Raw genomic sequence first — 26,350 nt, forward strand, 5'->3', positions numbered from 1 at the left:
AACCGAGAAAAGATAAGATATCAAACTCATACCTCTGTTTACTCAGCCCTGCCAGCACTGTGCTACCTTTTTGTTCTCATTTTGGGCCCTGCCTGCTTACATTGGAATTTCAAGTTTCAACTCAGTATACCCCCTTAGGGGCCCAACACAATTTAAACATAAGAATCACTGAGAGTAAGATTATATCATCACAGGATACAAATTTGGTTCCAACCAAAACCATGTCAGACACACTTCCAGCAATGATTAAGAGGGTCTTCAGAAATATGGTTGAAGTTGATCTGTAGTCAAATCAGAATTATTCTGAGTCTTAAAGGCAAACATGCCAAATAAAAAATAAATACATAAACTTAAATGATCATTTTGGAACAAAGCATTCAAATAAGAAAGTCCAGTCGAAGGAAAGACCTCTAATGTTAATTACAAAAGGCATCACTTTCCAAACAATGGAAAGGTGCTACCAGATAATGCAATCCATTAGTGAACTTTCAGCATGACAAAGTCAGCAACAGAGCCTCTAGGAAAACTGAACTGAAAAAAATTTTTCATTCTCTGTCAGAAAATTTGAGTGAAATTTGGTTAGCTGTATTTACAGTATTTGAGTTACACCTGTATTTTAGAAGCAGTGGTATAGAATATGACTGCAAATTACACTTTCCTATTCCCAGCTCCCAGAAAGCATGTCGTGAGGCTGAATTTAGATCAAGAGAAAAGGGTAAAATTTAAGTAAGAACAAATGCCTTGATGACTCTCACCCATCCTCCAGATCTTGCTTACAGGTTGCCACAGCCTGGAGCTCTGCAGGCAACTCAGGGCAGCTCAGTCACAGCAAGCTAAAGGGCGTCCAGCTCTGGGTTTTGTAGCCAGCGGAGCCGGTCCTTTCCTGCTTTACAGGATCTTTGCAGATAGTATGGGGAGCTGCCAGAGCTGTGCTACCCAACTACCACTGAATTCCTAGTCTTCTCAGTGCCTTTGAGAAGACTCTATTTAACATTTGATTAAAACATGCTGAATGCCCTACCCACAACCAAAAGTCTCATCTGCCCCCATCGTCCTCCCATCTGACTGCCATGGTGTCCGCAGGAATTTCCAGACTGCCTTCGCCTCTAACCTTTATTATTTATCTGAATCTACTCATCTTGGAAGACTCAACTTTTCCCAGGAAGCCATCTTTATGTACTCTAATTGAAACTGTTCTCTCTCACTAAAATTGCACCTCCCTTGGGGTTCAAGTAAGATTTTCAGAGGACATTGGTTGTGAAAAGGTTTTAGTGCTCCTTCTTTATAATTCAAAACAAAAACAATTCTAAAATACAAGACACATGTACAAAGGTTCTAACTGCTCCCTGCAATTATTTAGATTATTTTTTTTTTAAATAGCAAATTTCTTTCAAAAATTATTTTGGTACCCTTGATTTGATGGTACTCACGGCAATGCTAATGCTATCTGTTGGATTATCCACCCGTTAAGGAACATTATGAGATTAGGGACTTTGATTAATTGCTGTATCTCTGAAGCCTAGAATAGCACCCACACATAATAGGTTCTCAATATGTTCAACGAATGAATAAAAGGGAAGTCTTATAGCTGTCTTCAAATATTTAAAAAACAACGTGGTGCATGTGTGGGTGGGGACTTTCTTCTGTGCTTCCTGAGACAAAGACCTATGTATGGGAACTAGTGGGACTGAATACACAAACTTTCTGACATTTAGAGTTGATAATCACCTCTAGTTTAGAGTTGATTAGAGGTAGAGTTGAACATTACCCTTGGCAGACTCAGAAAGTGGTGGCTTCTCTTCTTCAGTCGAAGCACTCAGAATTAGAGGGGCATCTGTCAGGGGATTCCCTCTAACAGAAGCCGGTAGGCAGAACAATGCACCCCTCTCCACCCCACCCCAAGAAAGATCTCCATGTGCTAATCCCTAGAACCTGTGAATGTTACCTTACAAGGCAAAAGGGACTTTGTAGATGTGATTTAGATAAGGACCTCAAAATGGGGAGATTATCCTGGATTATTGGTGGGGGGTGGGGGATGCTCAATCTAATCACTTGTGTCATTAAAATCAGAGAACCTTTCCTTGCTGAGGTCGGAGTCAGAGGATAATATGAAGAAGGGTCACAGAGATGCAACACTGCTGGACCACGAGAAGAAATGGGGTAATTTACATTTTTTAACCAGTCCGTCAGATGGGGGCAGGGAAGGGTGGGGTGCATGTGGCTCAGAGAGGTCAGAAGTTAACCGAGATCAGAAAATTGAGAGGTGTGATACTTCCGGCACACCAGAGCTGACATTGGTACCAAGGAACCAGACACCACGAGAACTTCGGTTTTCCGCGATCCCCAAGGCTGTCGGCTTTGCCAGACTACCACACGTTCACCCCTTCTTGGGCCGGCCTAGTTTTCCAGGCCTCTCCCCTTCTTGTTAGTCTCCTGCCGGGTTCCCAGTCCTCAGGCTGGGACCCCCACGCTGCAGCCGGGGCCAGAGGTGCCCTCGGTGGAGAGACCAACGGTCCTCAGGCCTGTGGCCCGCGAACGGTCCGGCCACGAACCTCAGACCAGCCGAGGCCCTCGGGCAGCCGCGGCGCGGGGGTCGCTCCCCGGCGCTCCCCGGCGCTCCCCGGCCCTCCTCACGCCGGCGCTGCAGTCGCGGGGGACGCACCGTCCGTAATCCTCACGCGCCGCCCACGTCCGGGGACCGGGGCGCCGCGACACGCGTGACGATCGATCTGGCGACGGCGGCCGAGGAGGCCCAACCTCAAGTGCGGCCCCGTCACGGTCCCCACGGTCGCGCGCGCGCGCGCCCTGACCGGTGGGTCCAAGCGGCGGCGCGCAGAGCCCGGACGCCCCTCTGCGGCGAGTCCTCGGCTGGGACCCTGCGCCCCCGCCGCCCTCGACCGCCCTGCTCGCCAGCTGGAGTTTTGATTGTTCAAAGCCGCACACGCCCCGGCCGGCCGTTCAGACGCAGCGCTCCAGAGCTGTCAGATTTCCAGAAAAGTCTTGATGGCTCGCGTTCTTTTTTTTCACTCTGTTTTGACATCTTCCTCTGCAGTGTGTCTGTCATGACTCTCGGACACGCTTTAGGCAACCGAGGGCATGATAAATTGAAATGGAAGCTTCCGTAAATGAACTTGAATTTTTACCCCTGACTAGAATCTGTGACTGGTTCCCCCACTGCATTTGTAGATGCAATGTAAAACTCTTACAGGGTCCCCAGCTTCTGAGTGACCTGTCCCCAGTGGACAGGTCTGACCCCACCCAGCCTCATTCCCTCCCCGTGGGCTCCAGGCACAGGGACCTTAGATTCTTCAGGGAGATGAGATCTCAGCTCCGCTGAGGCTTGTGCACCGTTTCCCATGACTGAAAGATTCCTTCTCCTCTCTGCATACCTCATTCTCATCCTTTAGATTTCGGCTTGAATGTCACTTCCTGGGAAGGGCTTTCCGCTCTTCTCTCAAAACTTTATTTTTCTTGGCACTTAACACAATATACAATTTTTAAAAAAAATGTGTCTTGTGTTTATTTGTTCAATGCCTGTGTTTAGTAGACTGTGAGTTTCATAAAGGCAGGACCCTGTATTTTCAGAACTTAGGAGGAGCTGAGACATAGTGGATATTCCCTAAATATGTATTGAATGAGGGAAAGAACTTTTCAAAGATGTGATTACAGACCTTTGATTCTGGGAAAGTGCAAGGTTCGCAGTTTGCCTTAGTGGAGACAAGTTTAGAATCATGACCTCTAAACTTTTTTTTGATGGTACATTACTTTCAATAATACTTTTTTTCTTTTTCTTGCACTTTAAATACACATATATTTATTTACAAATTATAATAGTATAGTGCATGCTCATATGTATTTATATATTATTATAAAGCACACGCCACCAAATAGAAGCTTTTTAAAGTTAAGGTAAAAATAATAGCTATAAATAAAGGTTCTAAAATTTTTTCCTGCACCGTGCTTTGGCGCCCACTATGCAGATAATTTGTGAGAAGAGGGCTGCCCTCTTCTGGTAGAGGCCCGCTAAAGATATTTGCATTCCCAGGTCTACACTATTTTCATTCATGGAAGATGTAAGGTGAGGCATTGTCTTAAACCAGCATATCTTTAAAAGGCAGATACACCTGTATTGTGCAGTCATAATGGACCAGGAAACACTGAAACATCCGTATGTAGAAGTGTCTCAAGCTGAGTGTCCATTTTTGTAACATCATGGTCTGTGCTTGATAAACGGAAAAATAATCTGTTCTTACGTTTCAAGTCCTTCAACTTTCACATTTGAAGACAACTGAATTATTGTAGTTTTTGATGGTGAGATAGTCCCTGCTGATTTGTATATTATATATACTTAAACTATATTATGAATTTATTATCTATTCATATTTTGTTATAAATGTTTATATATTTATATATAAATAGTCATATATATATATATTTTAAAATTTCATGTAATTTTAGAGTAAAACATAACAGATTTCTATAAAACAGCATGTCTTTTTGTCTTAAATAGTTCAGTGTCTGAACAAATTTTGAAATGCCTTTACGCAGGAGGGGAAGTAGGGGAAACCAATTATCATAGGGTCCTAGGAATATATTACAGATCTATGTGTGAATTTCCAGCAAAGTCAGCTACACCTTCTATGAGACATAGGAATGAGACATGTAACACAGAATAGAGTCAAAAGTGAAACTGTTTATTGTTTGCATTTGCCAGTTGTGCCAATAAATAATTCAGTTACTATTATCTGTTCCTCCAAAGCTAATTTTTACTACTTGATGAACATACTCAATTTTACCTTCTCAGTTCTAATTCTGCAAAAACTAAGCTGCTTTAGAATATGTCTAAGTTGCCCCTGTCTGCAAGCTGTGATCTGTTAGGCAATGAGACAAACTATCCTCAGCAAATGCATCCTGATCTGTCTCCCAAATAACATATTCACCAGCAAATATACACAAATGCCCTCAAATGCCTAGGCTGGGTGGGGAAAGGCGGGAAGAAAGACAAAGCAGAATTGCTTTAGATGTTCCACTAATTTCTGAATTTCTCACATCTGATAGTAGCTTCTCTCACAATCACTGTATTTCAGGACGTCATTTCCATGACAAATTTCAGGCAGAAATATTATGCAGGCAGCACACAATCCAACTACAGTCTCCGAAGGGCACAAATCTCCCAGAATTACTATGTCAAAGCCCACATCCTAATCCAACATTCCCATCCATTTGCCTGTTCAGAGTCACGGAAGGAATTTCCTCAGATCCATACTTGGGTTCTGTGGAATACCAACCTGCGTGTTACCAGTTTACGAAAACAGCAGCTTACTTATTAATTACATGTTGCAAAAGGTGCCATCACCATGGAGAAATGTAGAGGACACTGTTTTAACTAGACGATCAGTTTATCATCACCAACAGCTTGGAGCCCTGGCTGGACCACTTCAGCTGCAGGCGGGCACCGCGACGGCTCTTCCGTCCCGGGGTTGTGGCCCGGCCTGGATGAAGGGCTCTGCGCACGGTAGGTGCTGAGTGATGGTGCGGTGACCTGTTTGTGAGGCGTCCTTATCTCGGTCCCTGGAGCTCGCGACGCCAGGGGCCGCTCCTGCGCGCCGGCCGAGGGCGCGTCGCCGAAGCCCCAGGGCGCCGACCGCGCAGGCGCAGAGCCCGGGGGACCCCGCGCGCGGATGGCGCTGAGCGGGGCGTCTGCGGCCGAGCCTGAGGAGCTGGCGGGGCCGGGGGACCCCGTCCGCGGTGGCGCTGAGGGGAGCGGCTGCGGCCGAGCCTGAGAAGCCGGCGGGGCCGGGGGACCCTGGAGCAGCGGCCGCAGGCGCCGGGGGACCGTGCGGGACGCAGAGCGGGAGGCCGACCCGCACAGACTCCGAAGAGAAGCAGAGCTCGGGGGCTGGCTCGACCCTACGCAGCCAGGCGAGCGCTCGCTCCCTGCCTCAGTTTCCTCAACTGTGACCCCTGCCTCTTGGGGACCGTGGGCGACAGTGTCTGCCACGTGGCAGGTGCTCTGAAGAAAGAGTTGCAGGAAAAAGGCGCTGCCACCGCGCGCGGCCGGCGGGCGGTCTCCGGAGCCGTCCTGCGGGGAGGGCCGGCGGGCCCCCGGTGGCCGCGGCGCTGGGGCTCGAGCCCGCTCTGTCCCCCGGGCCGGCGCAGCCGGGTGCGGACAGCTTCGCCCCCGGCGGGGACGGCTCGCTCACACCTTTCACATCTGCACTTAATCTCAGTCTTCCATGTCAACTTTGGAATCGATTGAAAGATGGTCTAGTCCAAACCTTTACTGAATGAATATTCGAAAATTATGAAAAAAAATTCTAAGTGCTATGTTAGCAGGCGGGGAAGCCCCCTAAAAGGGGGAGAACCCCAAAGAGTGGGTTCTTGTCTTCCGGCCGTGAAAGAATTCATAGTGGAGACAAAGGGGCCGAGCGAAAGCTGCTTTATTGCTCGAAAGAGGGAAAGACACTCGAGTAGGGAAGATGGAAGCCAGGTGGCTTGATGTAAGAATTGAGGCTTTTGGGGTTCCCGCTGGGTCCGTTTATCTGTTTTCTTTGGTGCTTCTTGTCTCCTTCTCATTACTGCTCTTTTCCAGCTTGCTTTCCAGTTTGTTCTGCTCTGTGAAACAAACACTGGAAAAACAAGGTCAGGTAACTAGGAACACTCAAGCAATGTGGTCCACTAGTTCAGCCAGCGAGTCAACAAGTGGGCTCCTTAAACAATATGGATAAATAAGTCAGAGCACGTCAGGGTTTTATGTTTCAGCGAGGTAGCTTTTTCCATTCCTCAAGCGAAAGTATCACCTAAGGCCAACTGTAGGTTAACTTTAGACCTTTAAAGAAGTCTCTAGGCAACAGGTCCCCGTTTCTGATCCCTAGCTCCCTGCCTCCTTCACTTAGGAGAGTGCCCCGCATATAAAAGTGTCCCACTCCTGGTTTCATACCTTAACCTCTCCCGGTTTTCTCTTCTTCTGGAAGAGTGATTCCATTGCCCAAGGTCACCAGCCAGTGAGTGGCAGTGCTGTCTGAGATTTATTTTGTTTTTTTTTTTTATTTGTTTTTATTAAAGTACAGTCAGTTACAATGTGTCAATTTTTGGTGTACATCATAATGCCATTATATGCCATTATATACATTATAATGCCATATAAGTCATGCATTATATATACATATATTCATTTTCTTATTCTTTTTCATTTTAAAGGTTCTTACAAGATATTGAATATAATTCCCTGTGCTATACAGAAGAAATTTGGTTTTTTAAATCTATTTTTATGTATAGTGGTTAACATCTGCAAATCTCAAACTCCCAAATTTATCCCTTCCCACCCCCTTTCCTGGTAACCGTAAGATTGTTTACTATGTCTGTGAGTCTGCTTCTTTTGTAGATGAGTTCATTAATATCCTCTTTTTTCTTTCCTTCCCTTTCCTTTTCTTTCTTTCCTTCCCTTTCCTTTTCTTTCTTTTCTTTCTTTCTTTCTTTCTTTCTTTCTTTCTTTCTTTCTTGATTCCACATATGAGTGATATCATATGATATTTTTCTTTCTCTTTCTGGCTTACTTCACTTAGAATGACAATCTCCAGGTGCATCCATGTTGCTGCAAATGGCATTATTTTATTCTTTTTTATTGCTGAGTAATATTTCATTGTATAAATGTACCACGACTTCCTTATCCAGTCATCTGTTGATGGACATTTAGGTTCTTCCATGTCTTAGCTATTTTATATAGTGCTGCTGTGAACATTTGGGTGGATGTATCTTTTCGAATTAGAGTTCCCTCTGGATATATCTGGCTGAGATTTAAAGCAAGGCATTTCACCTCTAGATTCTGTGCTCTGTCCTGACCACAGTTAGTGGCAACCAAGGAGCACATTTTTAGATGCCTTTTCCAGGCTCTTTGCATACTTTTTTGTCCTTTTGTTAAATTAGGGAATAAACCACCTCAGATGGAATCTATGATATATCAACCCTATATGGATCTTAAAAATGCAGTGGTTCATGGTGTGTTGGAGATTTCTATGAATGTTTTTTCAGCTAGACTAGTTAGGGCACAATCCAGTTGCCTGAATTTCTTAAGTATAAATGATGTCCACAGTCAAAATACACACGGAGCAACAGGAGGCAACTACAAAACTCATAGGACTCAAACTGTCTATGATCTGCTGGGTCACGGTTCATCTAAAGGAAATTGTAGCTGAAGTTCCTGGTGAAACTGAGGGGTCCAGATATTCTCTTCTGGTGTAGGCTGATTGGACATCTCACAGAAGCTTTACTTCCAGAGGTCAGTTGTTATGAGATTTGCTCTGTTCTTTTAAGTGACACATTTCAAAGACATTTCTAGTTAAGGCTATCTATTCTACAATGTACTCCTTTCACTAACTGTTATGCTAGAGGAAATGAAGGTAATCAGTGGGGAATATGTTTATCTCTTTTATATAAATAGTATCTACAAATCCCAAGCTCCTAATTTATCCCTCCCCTGCCCACTGTCTTTCTCCTTTGGTAACCATAAGTTTGTTTTCTGTGTCTGTGAGTCTGCTTCTGTCTTGTGAATAAGTTCATTTGTATCATTTTTTAGATTCCACATATGAGTGGTATTTGTCTTTCTCTGATTTACTTCACTCAGTATGATCACCTCTAGATGTTGCTGAAAATGGCATTATGTCATTCCTTTTTATTGCTAGGTAATATTCCATTATATAAATATACCACATCTTCTTTATCCAGTATCTGTCTATGGACATTTAGGTTGTTTCCATGTCTTGGCTATTATAAATAGTGCTGCTATGAACATTGAGTTCAAGTTTTCTCCCAGTATATGCCCAGGAGTAGGATTGCTGGATCATATGGTGAGTCTATTTTTAGATTTTTAAGGAACACCTACACTTTTTTCCATAGTGGCTGCACCAATTTACATTCCCACCAACACTGTAGGATGGTTCCCTTTTCTCCATCCACTTAGAAGTTTTGAACTGAGAGATTGCGTATACAAACAGACAGTGGCCAGACCATATATAAAAACAGAACTCCCACCACAGTTTGCAGCAACCAGCCCAGGAAACCAACATGTTATTTACGGTAACCAGCCCAGGAAACCAGTCTGCTATCTACAAATCAGACTTGTAGAAAGTCAGACCACTATCTCTAGTAACAGTCCAGGAAGCCAAACAATAACCCCTGTAACAATTGTCCACCAACAACCAGGACTTGATTCAGAACTGACAGCTTCCCTAATTTTTGTCTCTACTCCCAACTTAGGACCAACTAGAGAAAGCCAAATGTATACCCCTATCCCATCACATAGGATGCCCTGCTTCTAGTGAGCCTATCTGCATACAGCTTCTCACAGTCAGCAGCCTTCAATCGGGGCACACCTGAAGCCTTTCCTTTCTTCTGTAAAGCTTCCCACTCTTCTGCCCCTCTTTCAGTCTCTGCCAGAACGCAAGTGATGGTGGCAGTCTCCCTTGCTAGAGCAAGGCCTTTGCCTACTCTTGCTTGGCTGGCCTTCACTGATTTCCACAGAATCTAGGGAGGACAATTCAGAGAGTGTCTGGAAAACAGACTAGAAGTTGAGACAGCTGGCTGCTGTGGTCACCTTCACTGTGGGCAGGACACCTCTGCTGAACTAGTAACTTACTCTTGTTTATTTGTGTGTTTCATTTTTTCCTGGCAGGTGCAGAGAAGGGGCCAGGGTCCATGTCTTGAGGATCAAGGACAGGAGCCAAAGACCCTCCTCCCGGGGAGATGAGGGTTCTCAATAGTGCTTCTCCAGGTTGGGGCTAAGGAGAGACATCCTGGCAGGCCCTGGGCAAAGCTGTGGTCACAGGACCATTACATGCAGGCTATTGCAAGGTATTGAATGTAGTTCCCTGTGCTCTATGGTAGGACCTTGCTGTTTATCCATTTTATTTATAGTAGGTAGTATCCTCAAATCCTGAACTCTTCCAAAAGACTGAAGAGGAGGGAATGCTCCTAAACTCATTCTATGAAGCCACAATCACCCTGATACCAAAACCAGACAAAGACACTAACAAAAAAGAAAATTACAGGCCAATATCTTTGGTCAAACCCTTTATTAATGACACCGTGTTATCGGTCCAGAAGGGCTACACTTATGTTGTCTTTCATTTTTCCTGAATAGGTTTTCTTCATCTCCTGCCTGCAGTTCTGTCCTCCTCATCCCCTAGTGTATTTAAGGTTTGTCCTCCCAAGCCGTCTTTATATTTTGAATGTATTTCTTTGAAAAACTATATAATAATGACTATATAATGTTTATTTTGTGTAAATTTTAAAAGCTTATATAAATGGTATTGTGGTATAAATCTCACTCAGCTTCTAACTTTCATAAAATATGGTTCTTTTCAAGACCTATTTTGTGTCACTTTGTAGAACGGGCTTCTGACTGGCGCATGACTCTGTTGAATTCAGATACCATGGCTTATCTCTTCCTCTCGCCGTGGACACTTGGGTTGTTCCCAGCTGCTCCCATTTCTACAGACCTGTACAGGTCTCCTTGTGAGCCTGCCCTGTGGGTTCTTCGGTCAATGTTTCCTAGAGTCGAATGGCTGGGGTTCTGGGTATCTGCATGTTTAGTTTCTGGAAGTAATGCTGGCTTGCTCTTGGGCATGATGGTACCAGGGTTGTTTCTAATACGGCAAATACCGATAGAAGTGTGTGAGGACTGGGCGCTTGGCAGCCCCATCTCACAAGCAGGGTGCACAGCAGGTGCTGACTCCTCAACTGTCAGAACTTCCAGAGGCAAGCTGGGAAGGGATCATCCCATGCCAGGCGAGGACCAGGGGCCGCAGTCTGGGGTAGAGCTGTGTGTGCGTGCTGAGCAACGACATTCAGGATATGACCCTGAGAGATCAGTTTTCTGGTCCTAAGTGGTGTCCCCAGCCTGAGCCTGGTGAGTCCCCCTGAAGCCCCCTCTTCCAGCTTGCTGTCCCTTTAAGCTTGCCAACTGCCCTGGAGCAGTTACAGTAACCGAACTCCGTGTTCCCTGCGCTCTCTGGGTCCTGCTGCTCAGGCAGTCTGCCCCTCCCGCTCCTTCACCCCAGATTCTTGCCCTCCAAATATTGTGGGACAGGTGTTGAGAGGCTAAAATCACCTTCCTGTATCCGGGCCAGATAAACTGATAATAAATGGAAATGGCAGAGTTGAATGTCAGTTACCTGTTACTTAGAAGCATCCTAGTAGTTTGGACTGTCACTGTTGGGTGGATGCTGGTGCTGTCTGCATGGAGATGTGTGGCAGTGCGTGCTTATAAAATTTAACCAGCACTGTTATTTTCACCATACAGAATAAACAGCCTGTATCATTTTGTCAACATTAGCTTCCAGGATTTTCTCTGTTTTTTAAAAAAGGAATCATTAGCAATAAAGCAAAGCAAAAATTACCTTTAGCCATTACCTAGGCTCATTCTTTCTGTCTGCCCTCCCCCACCTCCCACCCAAGGCAATTACTATTATGAGTGTATTATGTATGATTTTAGTCCTTTTTTAATGTCTACAACTACATTTATAACTATAGATCCATAGGCAAGATATAATATTGTAGTTATGTTTTTAAAAGTTTACATACGTGATTTAATAGAGTACATATATCATTTTCACGTCACTCTTAGGCTTTTGAGATTATCTATCTATATTTATCATTTATTTATTAATAGAGTCACTCTGTTTAATATCTCTACAATATTTCATCATATGATTAAGATAGGCTTTGTTTAACAATTCCTCTATTGATAAGTATTTAGATTTTTTTTTTTTTACTGTTAGAAACAGTGCTGAAATGCATGTCTTTCTTTGTTTATATCTCCTTGTGTACACATGTGTTTTTTAAGCTACGATTAAAAGTGGAAGTCCTGAATTGTAGGGCATGTGCAACCTAAATTTGCTCAAAAACGTTTGTATCCATTTCTGCTCCTAACTGTACTACATCGATTTCCAGTTCCCTGTACACTGAGCACTTGGAATTGGCGTGCATTCTAGTTTTAGCTTGAGCCTGATTGAATTTGAGCATATTTTCATACAATTATGGGCTACTGGCTTTTTTTTTATTCTCTAAATCAATCACTTATATGGTATAAGATAAGGGTCCAACTTTATTCTTTTGTTTGTGGATATCCAGTTTTCCCAACTCCATTTTTTGAACAGGCTATCCTTTCCCCACTGAATGGTCTTGGCACCCTTGTTGAAAGTTATTTGACCATGTATGTGAGGGTTTATTTCTATGCTCTGTATTTCATTTCATTTGCTCTGTATGTCTGTCTTCATGCACGTATCACACTATTTTGATTATCATAGCTTTGTAGTAAGTTTAAAGATAAGGGAATGTGAGACCTCCAGCTTTGTTCTTCATTTTCAAGATTGTTTTGGCTGTTTGGGGTCCCTTAAGATTTCATGTGATTTTTAGGATTTTTTCTGTTTCTGCAAAAAGCATCATTGGAACTTTGATAGGGATTGTACTGAGTCTGTAGACTGTTCGGGGTAGTACTGATATCTCAGCAATATAAAGTCTTCCAATTCATGAACGTGGGATGTCTTTCCATTTATTGTTATCTTCTTTAGTTTTTCAGCAACATTTTCTAGTTCTCTGTGTGCAAATATTTTTCCCCCTGGGATAAGTTAATTCCTACATATTTTATCCTTTTTGGTGCTATTGTGAATGACATTATTTTTTAAATTCCTTTTCAGATTGTTCATTGTTACTGTATAGAAACAAAATAATTTTTATGTGTTGATTTTACATCCTGCCACTTTGTTGAATTAGTTTATTAGTCCTAACAGGTTTTTTTTTTTTTTCTGTGTGTCTGAGTGGAATATTTAGGATTTTCTGTGTGTAAGTACATGTCATTGTGAACAGAGATACTTTTATTTCTTTCTTTCCGATTTGGATGCCCTTATTTATTTATTTACCTTGCCTAAGTAGTCTGGCTAGGACTTCCAGTAAAACAGAAGTGATGAAAGTGGACGTTCTTGTCTTGTTCCTGATCTTAGAGGGAGACTTTCAGTCATTCACCATTGAGCATGATGTTAGCTATGGGCTTGTCATAAATGACTTTATTATGTTGCGGTATCTTCTTTCTATTCTTAGTTTGTTGAGCATTTTTATGATGAATGGGTGTTGAATTTGTAATTTTTAATGCATCAGTTGAGATGATTTTGTGACTTTCGTCCTTCATCATGTTCATGCGATGTGTTACATTTATTGATTTTTGTATGTTGAACCATCCCTGCATCCAGGGATAAATTCCATTTGATCATGGTATATAATCCTTTTATTTTCCTATTGAATTCTGCTCACTAACATTTTGTTGAGAAATTTTGCATCTCCTTTTCCAACTTTCTTTTTCATTTTTATTTTTTATTTTTTGGCTTTCTTTTTTCTTTATTGAAGCATAGTCAGTTTACAATGTTGTATCAATTTCTGGTGTACAGCACAATACTTCAGTCATATAGGAAGATACATATATTTGTTTTCATATTCTTTTTCATCATAGGTTACTACAAGATGTTGAATATAGTTCCCTGTGCTGTACAGTATAAACTTGTTTGTCCGTTTTGTGTATCGCAGTTAGTATCTGCAAATCTGGAACTCCCAGCTTATCCCTTCCCACCCCTTTCCCTGCATCATTGTTGATAAGGGGTATTGGACAGGACGTTCTCCCTGTCTCTTCACATAAGCTTCCCTCTTTGTGTCTGTCTCTGAGTCCAAGTTTCCCCTTTTTATAGGACACTAGTCGTAGTGGATTAGGGCTCACCCTGATGACATCATCTTAATTTGGTTAAGTCTGCAAAGAATTTATTCTGTAGTCCAAATGTTTGTGTCCCCCCACCCAACTCTTATGTTGCAATCCTAACCCCCAGGGATGATGGTATTAGTAGGGGGGGCCTTTGGGAGGTGCTTCAGCATGAAGATGGAGCCCTCATCAGTGGGATTATTGCCTCATAAAAGAGGGTCCAGAGAGATCCATAGCTGCTCTTCCAGGTGAGGGCACAGTAGGAAGGTGCCAGTTATAAACAGGTGGATGGTTCTCAGCAAAACATGACAATGCTGGTGCCTTGATCGTGAACTTCTCAGCCTCCAAAACCGTGAGAAACAGATTTCTGTTGTTTATAAGCTACCCAGTCTGTGTTGCTGTGTAATAGCAGCCCAAACAGACTAAGACAGCTTACTTCCAAACGTGGTCACATCAAGGTGCTAGGGGTTAGGATGGCAACATGTTTTCTTTTGGTGGGAAACGCAGCTCAACCTACAAAGGTCATGATGTACAATCGTTCCATATATTGGTATAGTTTAAATATTTTGCTAAAGATTATGGTATCCATATTTACAAAAGATTTTGTTTTCTTGTAATGACTTTGTCTGGTTTTGGTGCCATTATAATGTGGCTTCATAAAATATTTGGGGAAGTGTTTCTTCTTCCTCTTTTATTTTTCTTTGGCTGATTTTAAGATTTTTCTTTTAGATTTTTGTTCTCTGTATTCACTGTAAGTCTAAGTGTGTGTGTGTTTTTTTTTATTTATCCTGTTAAGGTTTATTGGTTTTCTTGCCTTTGTAGAAGATTCTTAGCCATTGTTTCTTCACATGTTGCCTCTGCTCTGTTTTTCTCCCTCTTTTTCCCCCATTCCAATTAAATCTATGTTAGATCTTTTCACTTTATTTACTTGACCTTCTAAGCTCTTTTATGCATATTCCACATTTTTGCTCCCCTGTGCTGTATTTTGGGTAATTTCTCCAATCTATATTTCATTTTATTATTTTCACTTTCAGCATCATCCTATCTGATGCCAGATTTGCCCATTGAATTTTTGACTATGACTTTCCCCATTTGTAGAGGTTTTATTTGCCTCTTTTTCAAGCTTTCTGGGTCATTTTTCATAGTTTCTCCCCATATAGGTATGTTAAAGCTTGTGGGGGTTTTTTTTTTCATACATAGTGTGGCTATTTTCTTTCTAAAGAAATCTGTCTTCCAGTTCAAGCATTTGAAGTCTTCAGTGGATAGGTTCTGCTGCCTTTTATTTGTTATGTCTCTTACGATGCTCTGCTTCCTCTTGGCCTTATACTATTTCTTTCCCTTGATAAGTAATTTGTGGGGCTTCTTTGAGGCCTAGGATGAAGGTATTTTTCTTTAGAGTGTATTCCTATTTGCTTCTACCTGTCACTTGTAGCCCTACCAATCCTGAACCATTTTAAACTAACGAAGCGTGAGGTTTCCTGGACAGCCCTGGTGATACCAATTTGGGATATTCAGCTAGAGAGCCAGCCCACCAGAGGCTGCAGCCTTCTAGGATGGGTTCCCTCTCTCTCTCCTTCCTTCCTTCCTCTTCCTCCCATCCTCCCTTCTTTCCCCTTCATTCGTTCGTTCGCTCCTTCCTTCCCTTTCCATTTCTTCCTTCTTCTCTCTCTTTCTCTCCTTTCTTTCTTCTTTCCGTCTTCCTTCCATCCTTTCTTCCCCTCCCTCTCTCTCCCTTCCTCCCTCCCTTCATCTCTCTTTCTTTCCCTCTTTCCTCTTTCTCTCTCCTTCCTCAGGGCAATGCCAGGGCGTCTCTTCCTGAAGCCCTGTGGGAGGAGTTGAATGGAGAATGGAGCAGGTCTCTTTCTAGCTCACCCTGACCCTTAGATGAATTTGTGTGACTATGAGGTTCTTTTAGATTCTCTACCTTGGTCAGGACCTGAGCCTTGACTTACAGACCCCCTGTTTCTCTACAGCTAACTTGAGTAGGAATTGGCACATTTCTTCAGGGGAAAAATGCTTTTTGAAATTTTCACCTATTTCTCTTGATGGTTTTTGCTTTTGATTAAATTTTGGCCTGCTAACAGCTCTTATCTTGACTAATGTATTTTAAAAGCTTTTTTTTTTTTTTAAATTTCAGCATTTTAAAATATTTCTGTAGAGAGCTTGGGCACAATAAGATAGCCTACCATTATCTAAAGCCTTACTTAATGGTGTCTCAGTGAATCACTGCCTCCTACTAGTCTTGATTACCAAAGCTTTTCAATTGCTTCTTGGTGGGGTATTCGGTCTCCTGCCCCTACCTTGAATGTTTCATGGTAAAATCTAACTGTGGCTTCAGTATTCCCTCTCCTCCATCCTTTGTAAGCAATTCAATTGGTTTGTGATTAAGAATAATGATTTTTTTCATTATTCTTTTTTTGGGGGGTGGGTATTTAAAGTTTTATTTATTTGTTTTATGGAGGTGCTGGAGATTGAACCCAGGACCTCGTGCAGGCTAAGCACATGCTCCACCACTGAGCTCTACCCTCCTCCCTTTTTCATGACTCTTAAAGTCCGACAAACTTAATCACAGAGCATCTTGGTGTTGATTGTTTTGTATCAGATTTTCCTTAGTCGTGTTGTGCTCCTTAAAGAAGGGTCTTCTTCAGTGAAGAGTTTATTCTACCGTGGCTTTAAATATTTTTGTTTGTTTTATTTTTTGTTTCTTCCTCAAGGACAACAAATAAGCATACATTGGATATCCTTTGTCCTAAATCTATAGTTGTTCTCCAGTTCTTTATCTTCTGTGCTCTTTTTCATTTCATTTTGCTTAGTTTTCTGTAGAGTGTGCAGCACACTCCTCTCTTCAGCTGTCTATTATTTTATTTACTTCAGTGTGGCTTTTCATTTTCTTAAGGTATTTTCTCTTTCATTTCAGGAGTAAGCGCTTTCAGGTCCCTTCAGAAATTCTCCTGAAGTTTTATCATCACTTTAAAAAATGACTTTTTGAACTCTTGTTCCATGATGGGTATGTTTAATTTCTTTTAAAGGAAATGCACTTTCCATGTGTCTTGTAACTTAAGTCTTTTGATGTACAAACAAGGATTCTCTTTGTCTTTTGTTCCTCCTACTTTGTCATATTTTGGGCAAAGGATCGCATGACTTTGCACAGGTCCTATGCTGGCTAACTTTTCACTGTTGCTCAGTTTAGTGGGCCACCCCCAGACCAGTTACCTGCTGAGAAGGAAGGCACTTCGTGTGTGAGCTGGGGCGTCAGCTTAGGGTTAGCCCTTGCCCCTGGGAACAGTCACCCACAGGCAACCTTTCCTCAGGCGGCAGGTCACCAGGCTTCACGAGGTAGCCCTGAGGAGCACGGGTCTCTCTCTGGTCAGGCCACGACCAGGGCTTGTTCACCTCCATCAGCAGCTGCTTCGCTCTCACTCACCTTGTACTTCTCTTTTGTTTCATCCCCTCACACGTCTCTTAGTCCAGAGAAATAGCTGGACTAAACTACAGGGGTGTCGGAAAATTCCTGTCCTCGAGGATTTGAATGTCTGCAGTAACCCTGAACTGAAGGGACTCTGACAAGTGGAGGCAGTTTGGGCGCAGGGGCACTGGTACAGAGACGCTTCCTGAGTGCTGGTGGCCCGGGGCAGACCCCTCCCCGAGCCAAGCTTTAGTTCTCACCAAAACCAAAGGAAGCTCTCTTTGGCCCTTTTGTCAAAAGCCTTATTTGTTTTGGGGTTAGGAGATGTCTAAGTGAAAATGGCACTGGATAAAATTAGGCAGGCAAGGAAGACTTTATTCAAGACTCTTGCAGGAGGGAGGGAGACTGAACTCAACTTGCGGAAATAAAGGGCTGGAGAGGTTTTTAAGGGCCGAGGTGGGGGAGGGGAGTTGTGGACCTCCGTGTTTGAAAATTGTCTTTACCCAAAGGAAAGCACAGCTCCTTCCATTTCATGATGGGGAGGGAGGGAGCGGCAAGTTTACGCTGCTCCCAGGTGACTGTATCTCAAAGAGACATCCCAGGCCCTTGAGGAAGATTCACTGGATCCTAAAGCTGGCAAGAGGCTTTGAGGAGATTTATATATATTTCAAAGGGAGTAGAGTAAGAATTTACAAGTTTTCTTTACTTTAGAAAAAAGAACAGGGAGGTAAAGGGCCTGTAAGCAGGAGGACACCTGTCTGGAGCTGAGTCAGGCTGAGGGTCATCTGGTCAGGGGTCAGCTCTCTGGCCTGGGAGCTGTTGCTCTTCTGCCAAGACTCTTTCCGGGAGGGGTCTCCATTTCATCCTACCCGTTTCTTCCCTTTCTCGAAGGCACCTGCTGCTCCCCCGGAGCCTGCCTTCGACAGCATTTTGTGTAACATCTCGGTGCCTTCTTGCCACAGGCCCTGCTCGTTTCTCTGTGGGCCGTCAGAGGTGGAGGAAACGATGGGCTGGCGACAGTCTCTGCAAAGAACAGATATGTCTAAAGCCCGCACCATTTACCTCAACGAACCCCTTAAGAACACTTTCTGCAAAAACTCCATCAGGTGAGAAGAGTGTGTAGCTGGAGGGAAGGGGTGGGGGGGAAGGTGTGGCCTTCCTCCCCACAAAAACCAACACCTTGTGTGTATGCGTCAGGCTGTAATAGTTTTCGTGAACCTTGAGGAACTCACCACAGAGAGCAGGACTTTTCTTCACCTCACCTTGAAGGTTGCTCTCTGTGACTGCTGCTCTGTGTCATGTGCCCTGGTTCACAGGCCACAGCTGAGAGCTCTCTAGCAGACCTGCATGTAGGAGGGACAGCCTTTCCAGGTATCGGGGAACTGAGCATTAGGCTAGTAAGACTTCTATTTCTTGAGGAATTGGCTGAGTTGAGTACTTACTGCAGAGGCAAAGTTAGATGAAAGCTTGAAAGGGATCAGTTTTTCATATATATATTCATAGATACACTTTTTTTTTTAAACCAGGCACTAAGGCCAGGGGTTGGATATACCAGCTCAGGAGTCACTAAGCATTTTCATGATTAGCTAATCAAACAGCTTAAAACTGTGCATCATTGACATGCAAGGAAAAAAAAAGATATCTCTGAGACCAAAAATGAAGGCAAAGCAGGAATCCAAAGAGGCTGGGGACACTGGAGTGGAGGGTTGCTCTGAGGACATCTGCCCAGTTCTGGTGACCCAGGGCTTCAGTTCTAATGCTCAGGTGGAGGAGAGAACTCAAGCCTAAGGCCCACACCTGGTGGAAACCAGAACTGCAGCCTCACCGCCATAAAACTGGGTCTTCCGAGGGCTACGTTCTAAATGAGAGGACAATAAAACATCTGTTTTTTAAAAGGGACATGAGAAAACTCAACCTCTCTTAAATTTGGCTCTGGGTTTAATATTAATGGATTTATTTTATGTATCTCTATTTTTAAAATTTATTTAGTGTGATGAATTTTAAGAGCTGTTTTGGGTTGTTAATTATTAATTCCGTTTAATCCATGAGTCTTTCAAAAACATACTGCCTGGGAATTCTTCATATTTGATGTGGATGAATTAAAAGCAGAAATACTGAATTTCCCATCTCAAAGCTCCCAAAGTTTGGTAAAATAACATGCATGATACCCAGCAAATCCAGATACAATAAAGAATATAAGGAGTTTATGAAAAGAAGAAAGTATTAGGTACCTGGAACCCATTGTTTTTACCAACCATACTTCAAAAGACCTTACAAAAGTATTTGAAGAAGCCAGTTTTTTATATTTTGGGATTTATAGAAAATAAAATTTTAATAAAAATCTTATCTATCTATCTTCTCCTTTCCTTGTGTTTAGAGAGCCTGCTGCTCCCTGCTTTCCAATGTCTGCGTACATAGTCATAGTGCTTCCTGAAATGGGGAGAATTCTTCTTTTATCCTGGGTTTGTTTTCAGATAACAATGAATGCTGTGAAAAAAGACAAAATAGCTTCAGAAGTGGGTCAGTGCTTTCAAACAAAGTTTTGTCCACTTCTGAGTTAGAACTAATGTTCTGTGTTTTCCATCAGTGCTTTCCGAGTTCAGCGTGTTAACTGAAGTGCTGTCTCTCTTTTCTCCTGCAGCACGGCCAAGTACAGCGTGTGGTCGTTCCTCCCCCTGTACTTGTATCTGCAGTTTAGCAAAGCTGCCAACGCTTTCTTCCTATTCATTACTATATTGCAGGTAATGTCTCTGAATGTGCTATTAGATTAAGATTTTTAAGAAGTGAAAAAGGTATAAAAAGCTCACTTAGCTGAAATGAGAGTTTTATGTAGAGAATAAATTTAAAGTTCTTGTCTTACAATATTTAAGTTATTCAGCGAGACGCTGAAACTCCACTTCTGGGCTGAAAGACACGTTGGTGCACAATAAATGAATTAATTGGTCCACAGTTCAACCTGATTTAGATCATTAATGAGATATTATCAGAGTGACTTTTGTCATTTGTGACACCTTCACGATAGGGTAATTTTACTGTATTTTGAAAGGAATTATTTTATTTAAAATTTTTTTTAATTTTTAATTTAAACATTTTATCTTTTATTGAAGTATGGTTGATTAGCAATGTTAGTTTCAGGGGTACAGCAAAGTGATTCAGTTATACTTACGTATACATATCTTTTCAGATTCTTTTCCATCATAGCTTATTACAAGAAGTTGACACAACATTGTAAAATGACTATAACTCAATAAAAAAAGTTAAAAAAAAAAGAAAGAAATTGAATACAGTCCCCTGAGCTATATATACAGTAGGTCCTTGTTGTTTGTCTATTTTATGTATAGTAATGTGCATCTGTTGATCCCAAACTCGTAATTTATCTCTGCTCCCCTTTCCTCTTTGGTAACCATAGTTTGTTTTCTATGTTGAAGGGAATAATTTAAAAAATCCAAATGTTAGTTTAAAATAGTGTTTTCCTTTTTTAACAAAAGTGTGGTAAGAACACTTAACATGAGGCTTAATTATGTGTACATCTCATCATGCAAAGAAATAATAAGCAAGCAAAAAATAATAAGGCAGCACAGAGAGCGCACACTGGCCCAAGTCTGGAAACACTGGCCTAAGAACTTGTCTAAATCTGGAAACCAGAGGGTCAGCTCCAAAGCCTCACTGCCCTTGCGCGCATTGGAAAACGACCACAGCTTCAGTTTCAATCACTTACTTCCTCGTATTTTAAACAGTGGGGGTCGCCCTGGAGCACTCTCCTCGGGTAATCTGTACCCAGGAATCATTATTCCCTTGGGCCTCCAAAAACTTTCTCCTCTTCCCCAAAAAGAAGTAAGATTTGGTTAAGATAGCTGACCTTTTGGTTTTGGATTGAACTATTTTGAAAAGATGCTATTTTAAACATTTAGGTTTTGAGCTGCTCCCACCGAAACATAATGAAGTGTCTATTAGAAAGGTGACGTAAGGAGTGAAGTGTTACTAAGCAGATGCACTGAGGACTCTTCCGTGATGTGATATTCAGGGTCACACTCCAGGGATGGTGTGATATGCTGAATATTTAATGTGTCTATTGTTGTCAGGTCCTGGGCCAAGCCACTACTAGCGTAGCTCTCAGTGTACGCAGAGTTCAACAAGGACTTATAAAATTAATAGTGTAACTCTGTTTTGCAGCAAATTCCAGATGTGTCCCCGACGGGAAAATATACAACTCTGTTGCCTTTGCTGGTTATTCTTACAATTTCAGGCATCAAAGAGGTTGTAGAAGATCATGTAAGTTTACTGTAGTAAATACTCTCAAAACTAGTGCCTCGAATATAAGACTTCCTTTTTTTCAGACTTTTTTCTTTCTCTTTTTTCTGGCTGTTGGTTGGAACTGTATGCTTTTTAACATCTGTAGTTGATGTGAACTAAAGCTTTGAGGTTTCAAATTTTAGATTTGATACATGTGTGTATTTGAGAGACCAGCAGGAGTTAAAAGCTGTCCTAAGAACTATGGTAGGGTCTTTGGGGAGATAATCCAACCAGAGGAGAAAACCCAAAACGGCTGAAACAAATTGTGCTGTTATTTCATTTCCCCTGTAACCTTGTCAGGGTTGTGATTTCACACGGGCCTGCCGATTTCAGTGGAGAAATGAAATAAAAGAGAGAGGGTTCACAGTGTTTTCTTCTGCTCTGACCCTACCTGCGACAGCTGGGGTCACTCTGGCAGAGCCCCTCCTCCCTCGCCGTCCCCGTGCTCATTTTCCAGCATCACCGGCTGTGGTCGCTCGTGTGCTTCTGCCTGATCCCTCCATCTTGCTATGGCATCCGAAATAGCTACCCGGTTGCTGGCCTTTGAATCATTTGTAATAGGAAAGAATTCTTCAAACTTAAAAGCCTTTGGTTAAGTTGGATCAATATTCAGAATTGCTGATTATGTGTTTAACCAAAAGTAGTCATTACAAGCAACGTATAAAATGTCAGCATTTCAAGTAGCAGTTTACTACGCAGCAGGCACTGTGCTGCATATATGTGTGCACGCGTGGTGCGCGCGTTCAGATGGAGGCACAGACGAGCTGGCGACCTGCCGTGGCCGCGGGAGTGAGGGGAAGAGCCGGGCTGCCCGCCGGGAAGCCGGTTCCGGGGCCCCGCCCTCCCCGCGCGGCCCTGCCGCCGCCCTCAGGCCGCACCTCAGTTGAGGGAGCGACGGAACTGTTCCTGTCAGGTCTGCTGCTGCTATTCTTTCTTCAGCCAGCTGTGACTCGTGTTGTGATTCGAATTATTCATTCTAAACTTTTGATCTAATGGATATTTTTTCTGTAACAGAAACGACATCTGGCAGACAGATTAGTTAACTCAAAGAGCACAATAGGTAAGTGGTGAGCTCGAGCCTCTACCTTCCCCCACGCCTCCACTCTAAGATAATATCCAGAACCATCAAGTAGGTACAGGTAACATGTTTTGTAATATATTATTACTTAAAGAAATATTGAAACAAAGGGAAAAAACCGGAAGGAAGCCGTTTCCGTATATTCGAATCAATAATTATGTTAACTAGAGTGAAAGGGAAAAAAAAAAGAGGGAAGGATGGGATACCTGGGGTATGAGCAATTCTTACGTCCATGAGAAAGATCTGCATGCCACTGAATCTCTCTGAGCCTTGTTCTGACGTGTGCAATCTCTGTAATTAATCAGAAACACCTTAAGTTGCTTTGCAGGCTATCCACTGGTACTTCGGTGCTTAATACCAACTGTTTCGTCTTTGGGATTGTCAGTGACTTAATGTAGCCTCTGTCAAATTTATATCATATCAATCATATGTTGCATTATATGATATACATTGCTGTATTTTGGTGTAGTGCATGTGAACACGATTACTCTCTCAGTTTATATAAAGCTTAAATTAACAAAGGCAGTACTTTATAAAGAAACACCTGTAGTTCTGGGGAAGAGGTATCTTTTATTATTTTGGACTTTACCTAATGCAATAATTACAGTGAATACATAGCTGTTTCTTTTTCAGTGTTAAGACAGAATGCATGGCAAGTGATTCAGTGGAAAGAGGTAAGAGTGTATTTTTGCTTTTAACTTAGTAATTAGCACCTTCCACATTTAAAGTTACAGGTTTTTATCTGTAAAATATGTCTTCAGGAACTATCATATTGTCCCATTTTGTAGATGAGAAGGTAGAGGATCAAAGAGAATAAGTGTCTTGCCCAAGGTTACGTGACCAGAAAGTGGTGAAAGTAGGGTCTGAGCGTCAGTCTGTCTGGTTGGAAGTCTGCACGCCTTCCAGCGTGCCTCAGTGCTACCTGCACGTCAGCGTGTGGAAAGTTTCAAGTTGATGGTTCACAAACTGTTGCTCTGGGTACTGGACGACCTTTATATGGAGGCTGTCTCAGGGAATGTTGTTGTGAATATCTGCCCGTGGAATGGGAGTTAAAGGCATACAGGAGCTGGATTCTGACTTCATCCTCATCAATAACTAATTGATGACTCGTGTAAAATTCCTTTGAAATCTAACTGTAAGAATGTATTGATTTCAAAATATCATCAGTGTTTCTTCCCCTGAGGGAGATAAACCAGGAGAGTTGGTAGTGATTGCATTTCCCTCCTCTCTCTGGGACTCAGAGGAAACAGAAATGGAGAGATTGCCCTCTGTGCCCGATGGAGGACATTCCCCTAAAACCTCCACAGTCGTGACAACCAGAAACGTCTGCAGACATTGCCCAGTGCCCCCTGGTGGATGGGGCAGGCAGAATAGCCCCTGGTTAAGAGCAGCGGTTTTAGAGGAATGAATGCATCAGGAGGTAAGATTATTCTAATGTAGCTGAAATTCACTAGGATGGTTCCAGGGTTTTCATCTTACACTCTTCCTTGAGAACGTTTGACACATTTTGCCTCTGTTTTGTGATTTTTAAAATTCATACTTCTGTTTTTTTCTCCTGGCTTGAAAGGTAAATGTGGGTGACATTGTGAAGGCCACAAACGAACAGTTCCTCCCTGCAGACATGGTCCTGATTTCTTCCAGGTTAGTTACGTTAGCGGGCGTTTAAGGAACTTTTGTTGTGAGTTAGAATTTTTAAGAAAACCAAAGGCTTTTTCCTCTCTCACTTCATCATCCCTTTCTCTACATTGTAGACCAGTAACTACAGACATTTTCTATAAAAGGACACACAGTAAATATTTTATCTTTGTGGGCCATGCAATCTCTGTTGTAGCTATTCAGCTCTGCCCTTGTAATATCAGAAGCAGTCATCGGCAGTATGTGAATAAATGGGTATGGCTGTGTCCCAATAAAACTTTATTTATGAAAGTAGTCAGGGGCCGGATTTGGCCTTTGGGTCATAGTTTAACAACTACTATTCTATACTTTCATTATCTTTTCTTTAATTTCCCTGGACATATTTTCTCCTATCCTAATTCTCAGATTAATTCCATCTCTTCTACAATTTCTACAGACATTCAACAAATCTAAAAGATGTTACACTTATTATCTTATTTTATTCTTCTGTAATAAAGAGACGTATTTTACAATAGAAGGAAACTTACAGAATACTTAAGAACAGATCTGATGAAATGTATGCAAGTGCTTTATGGAGAAAATAATGAAACTATCAAAAGACATCTGAAAATAAATATATGAAAAAATATATTCTTGGATAGGAAGATCCGATATTATAAAAATGTCAATTACCTCCACGCATGCTTGGCATGTTCAAGGTCCTGGGTTCAACCCTCAGTGCCTCCGTTAAGGGTAAAAAAGATAATTTGGGGGCACTTGTCTGGCCATATCTGAAGGGATAATTTTTAATTTTTAGCAGTTTAGACAGTAAAGTACCGGCACAGGAATAGACATGGCAAAAAATGAAATTTGTCTTGACACAAAAATCAATTTTATATAAATTGAAGAGTTAAATGTGAAAGAAAAATTCATAAACTTTTAGAAAATTCTGTGATTATCTTTTTGGCCTTGAGTTAAAGAAGGATTTTTTCACAGTCATTCAACTACAAAATTTAAAAGTCTGAATATAGTATGTGCTGACAAGGACATGGTGCAAAAGGAGCTCTTATTCTTTGCTGATATTAATATAAACTGGTAAAACAGAACTGATAAACAGTTTACCTAATGTAACTGAACATTTGCATGCTCTTTCATGTAGCAATAACACTGCTAGATATATATTTGTTTAACAATGACATATGTGTATATATATGTGTGTATATATGTATATAGTTTCTCTTGCACATATAAACTCTTGCACATAGTGAATAGGAAACAATGTATAGAAGCGTTCATGGTGCTTTGGTTTATAATGGCAAAAGCTTGAACCAGTAAAAATGTCCATTGATAGGAGAATGGATGAGTTGCAATTAATTCATAAAATAAAATTCTATGCAGCCATGAAAATGAATGAATTGCAGTTATATGCATTGACATGGTTGGATATCAAACACATATTGCTGAAGAGAAGAGACAAGTCATCGAAGAAGCTGTACATATAATTAAGTGCATTTATGTGGCAGTCAAGGCCAGAAAAAACTAACCAGTGTATAGCTTAATGATACAAATATGATATGAAACTACAAAGGAAAGCAAGGGAATGACTGTTATACATATTAACCTAGTAGTTGTTTCTGGGGTGGAGAGAGGAAAATGTAATTGCTAGGCCTTTCAGGCACAGTAAGTAGTCGATTTCTTCTCCTGTGTTTATGTGGGTATTGACTTTATTGTTATTCTTAAAATATAAACGTTCATTCTATAAACTCTTTTGTCATATGATGTATTTCACACAAAAATAATTTTATTTTTGTTTATTTTTCAAATCTACAAGAGATACACATGTAAAAATTTACTGGAATTGACTTTCTTTGAACAATTATAGTCTTTTTTATTAGAAACATTTTAAAAATAGGTATCACCTTTATCAGCCTGAGGGATGCATATCTTATGGTCAAATTCAGAGGCAAAAGTTTTTTAAATGAGAGCTGTTGGTCTAATGGAAAAACCTGAGGTACATGAACATGCCTTATCATTTGGAACAGCTTTTCTATTTGTGTTCTTGGTTCTTTTATCTCTCAGGAAAGAAGCCCCCTTATCTTTTTCACATAGTGGTTGTAAAACTAGAATGATGATATGGTGGTAATAAAAATGAAAATATGCTTTGAAAGTAGTAACATTTCCCCCCAAATGCTTCATTATCATAAGTGAATTGCATTGA

General features: G+C 41.7%; 1 protein-coding gene across 1 annotated transcript in view; it reads left to right on the forward strand.

The window, feature by feature from the left end:
- The first annotated feature begins 8,932 nt into the window (after nt 1-8,932).
- The window catches only part of LOC102506116 (phospholipid-transporting ATPase IB), a 105,382-nt gene continuing 87,964 nt past the window's right edge, over nt 8,933-26,350 (forward strand). The window contains exons 1-7 of the mRNA XM_032496424.1: nt 8,933-9,849; nt 18,110-18,253; nt 19,789-19,888; nt 21,321-21,419; nt 22,455-22,500; nt 23,152-23,192; nt 24,086-24,159. Of these exons, the coding sequence (XP_032352315.1) occupies nt 9,833-9,849; nt 18,110-18,253; nt 19,789-19,888; nt 21,321-21,419; nt 22,455-22,500; nt 23,152-23,192; nt 24,086-24,159 (521 nt within the window). The 5' untranslated portion in view covers nt 8,933-9,832. The remainder of the gene's footprint in view (nt 9,850-18,109; nt 18,254-19,788; nt 19,889-21,320; nt 21,420-22,454; nt 22,501-23,151; nt 23,193-24,085; nt 24,160-26,350) is intronic.

The sequence above is a fragment of the Camelus ferus genome, chromosome 14, assembly GCF_009834535.1.
Source record: "Camelus ferus isolate YT-003-E chromosome 14, BCGSAC_Cfer_1.0, whole genome shotgun sequence".
Classification (NCBI taxonomy): Eukaryota; Metazoa; Chordata; class Mammalia; order Artiodactyla; family Camelidae; genus Camelus; species Camelus ferus.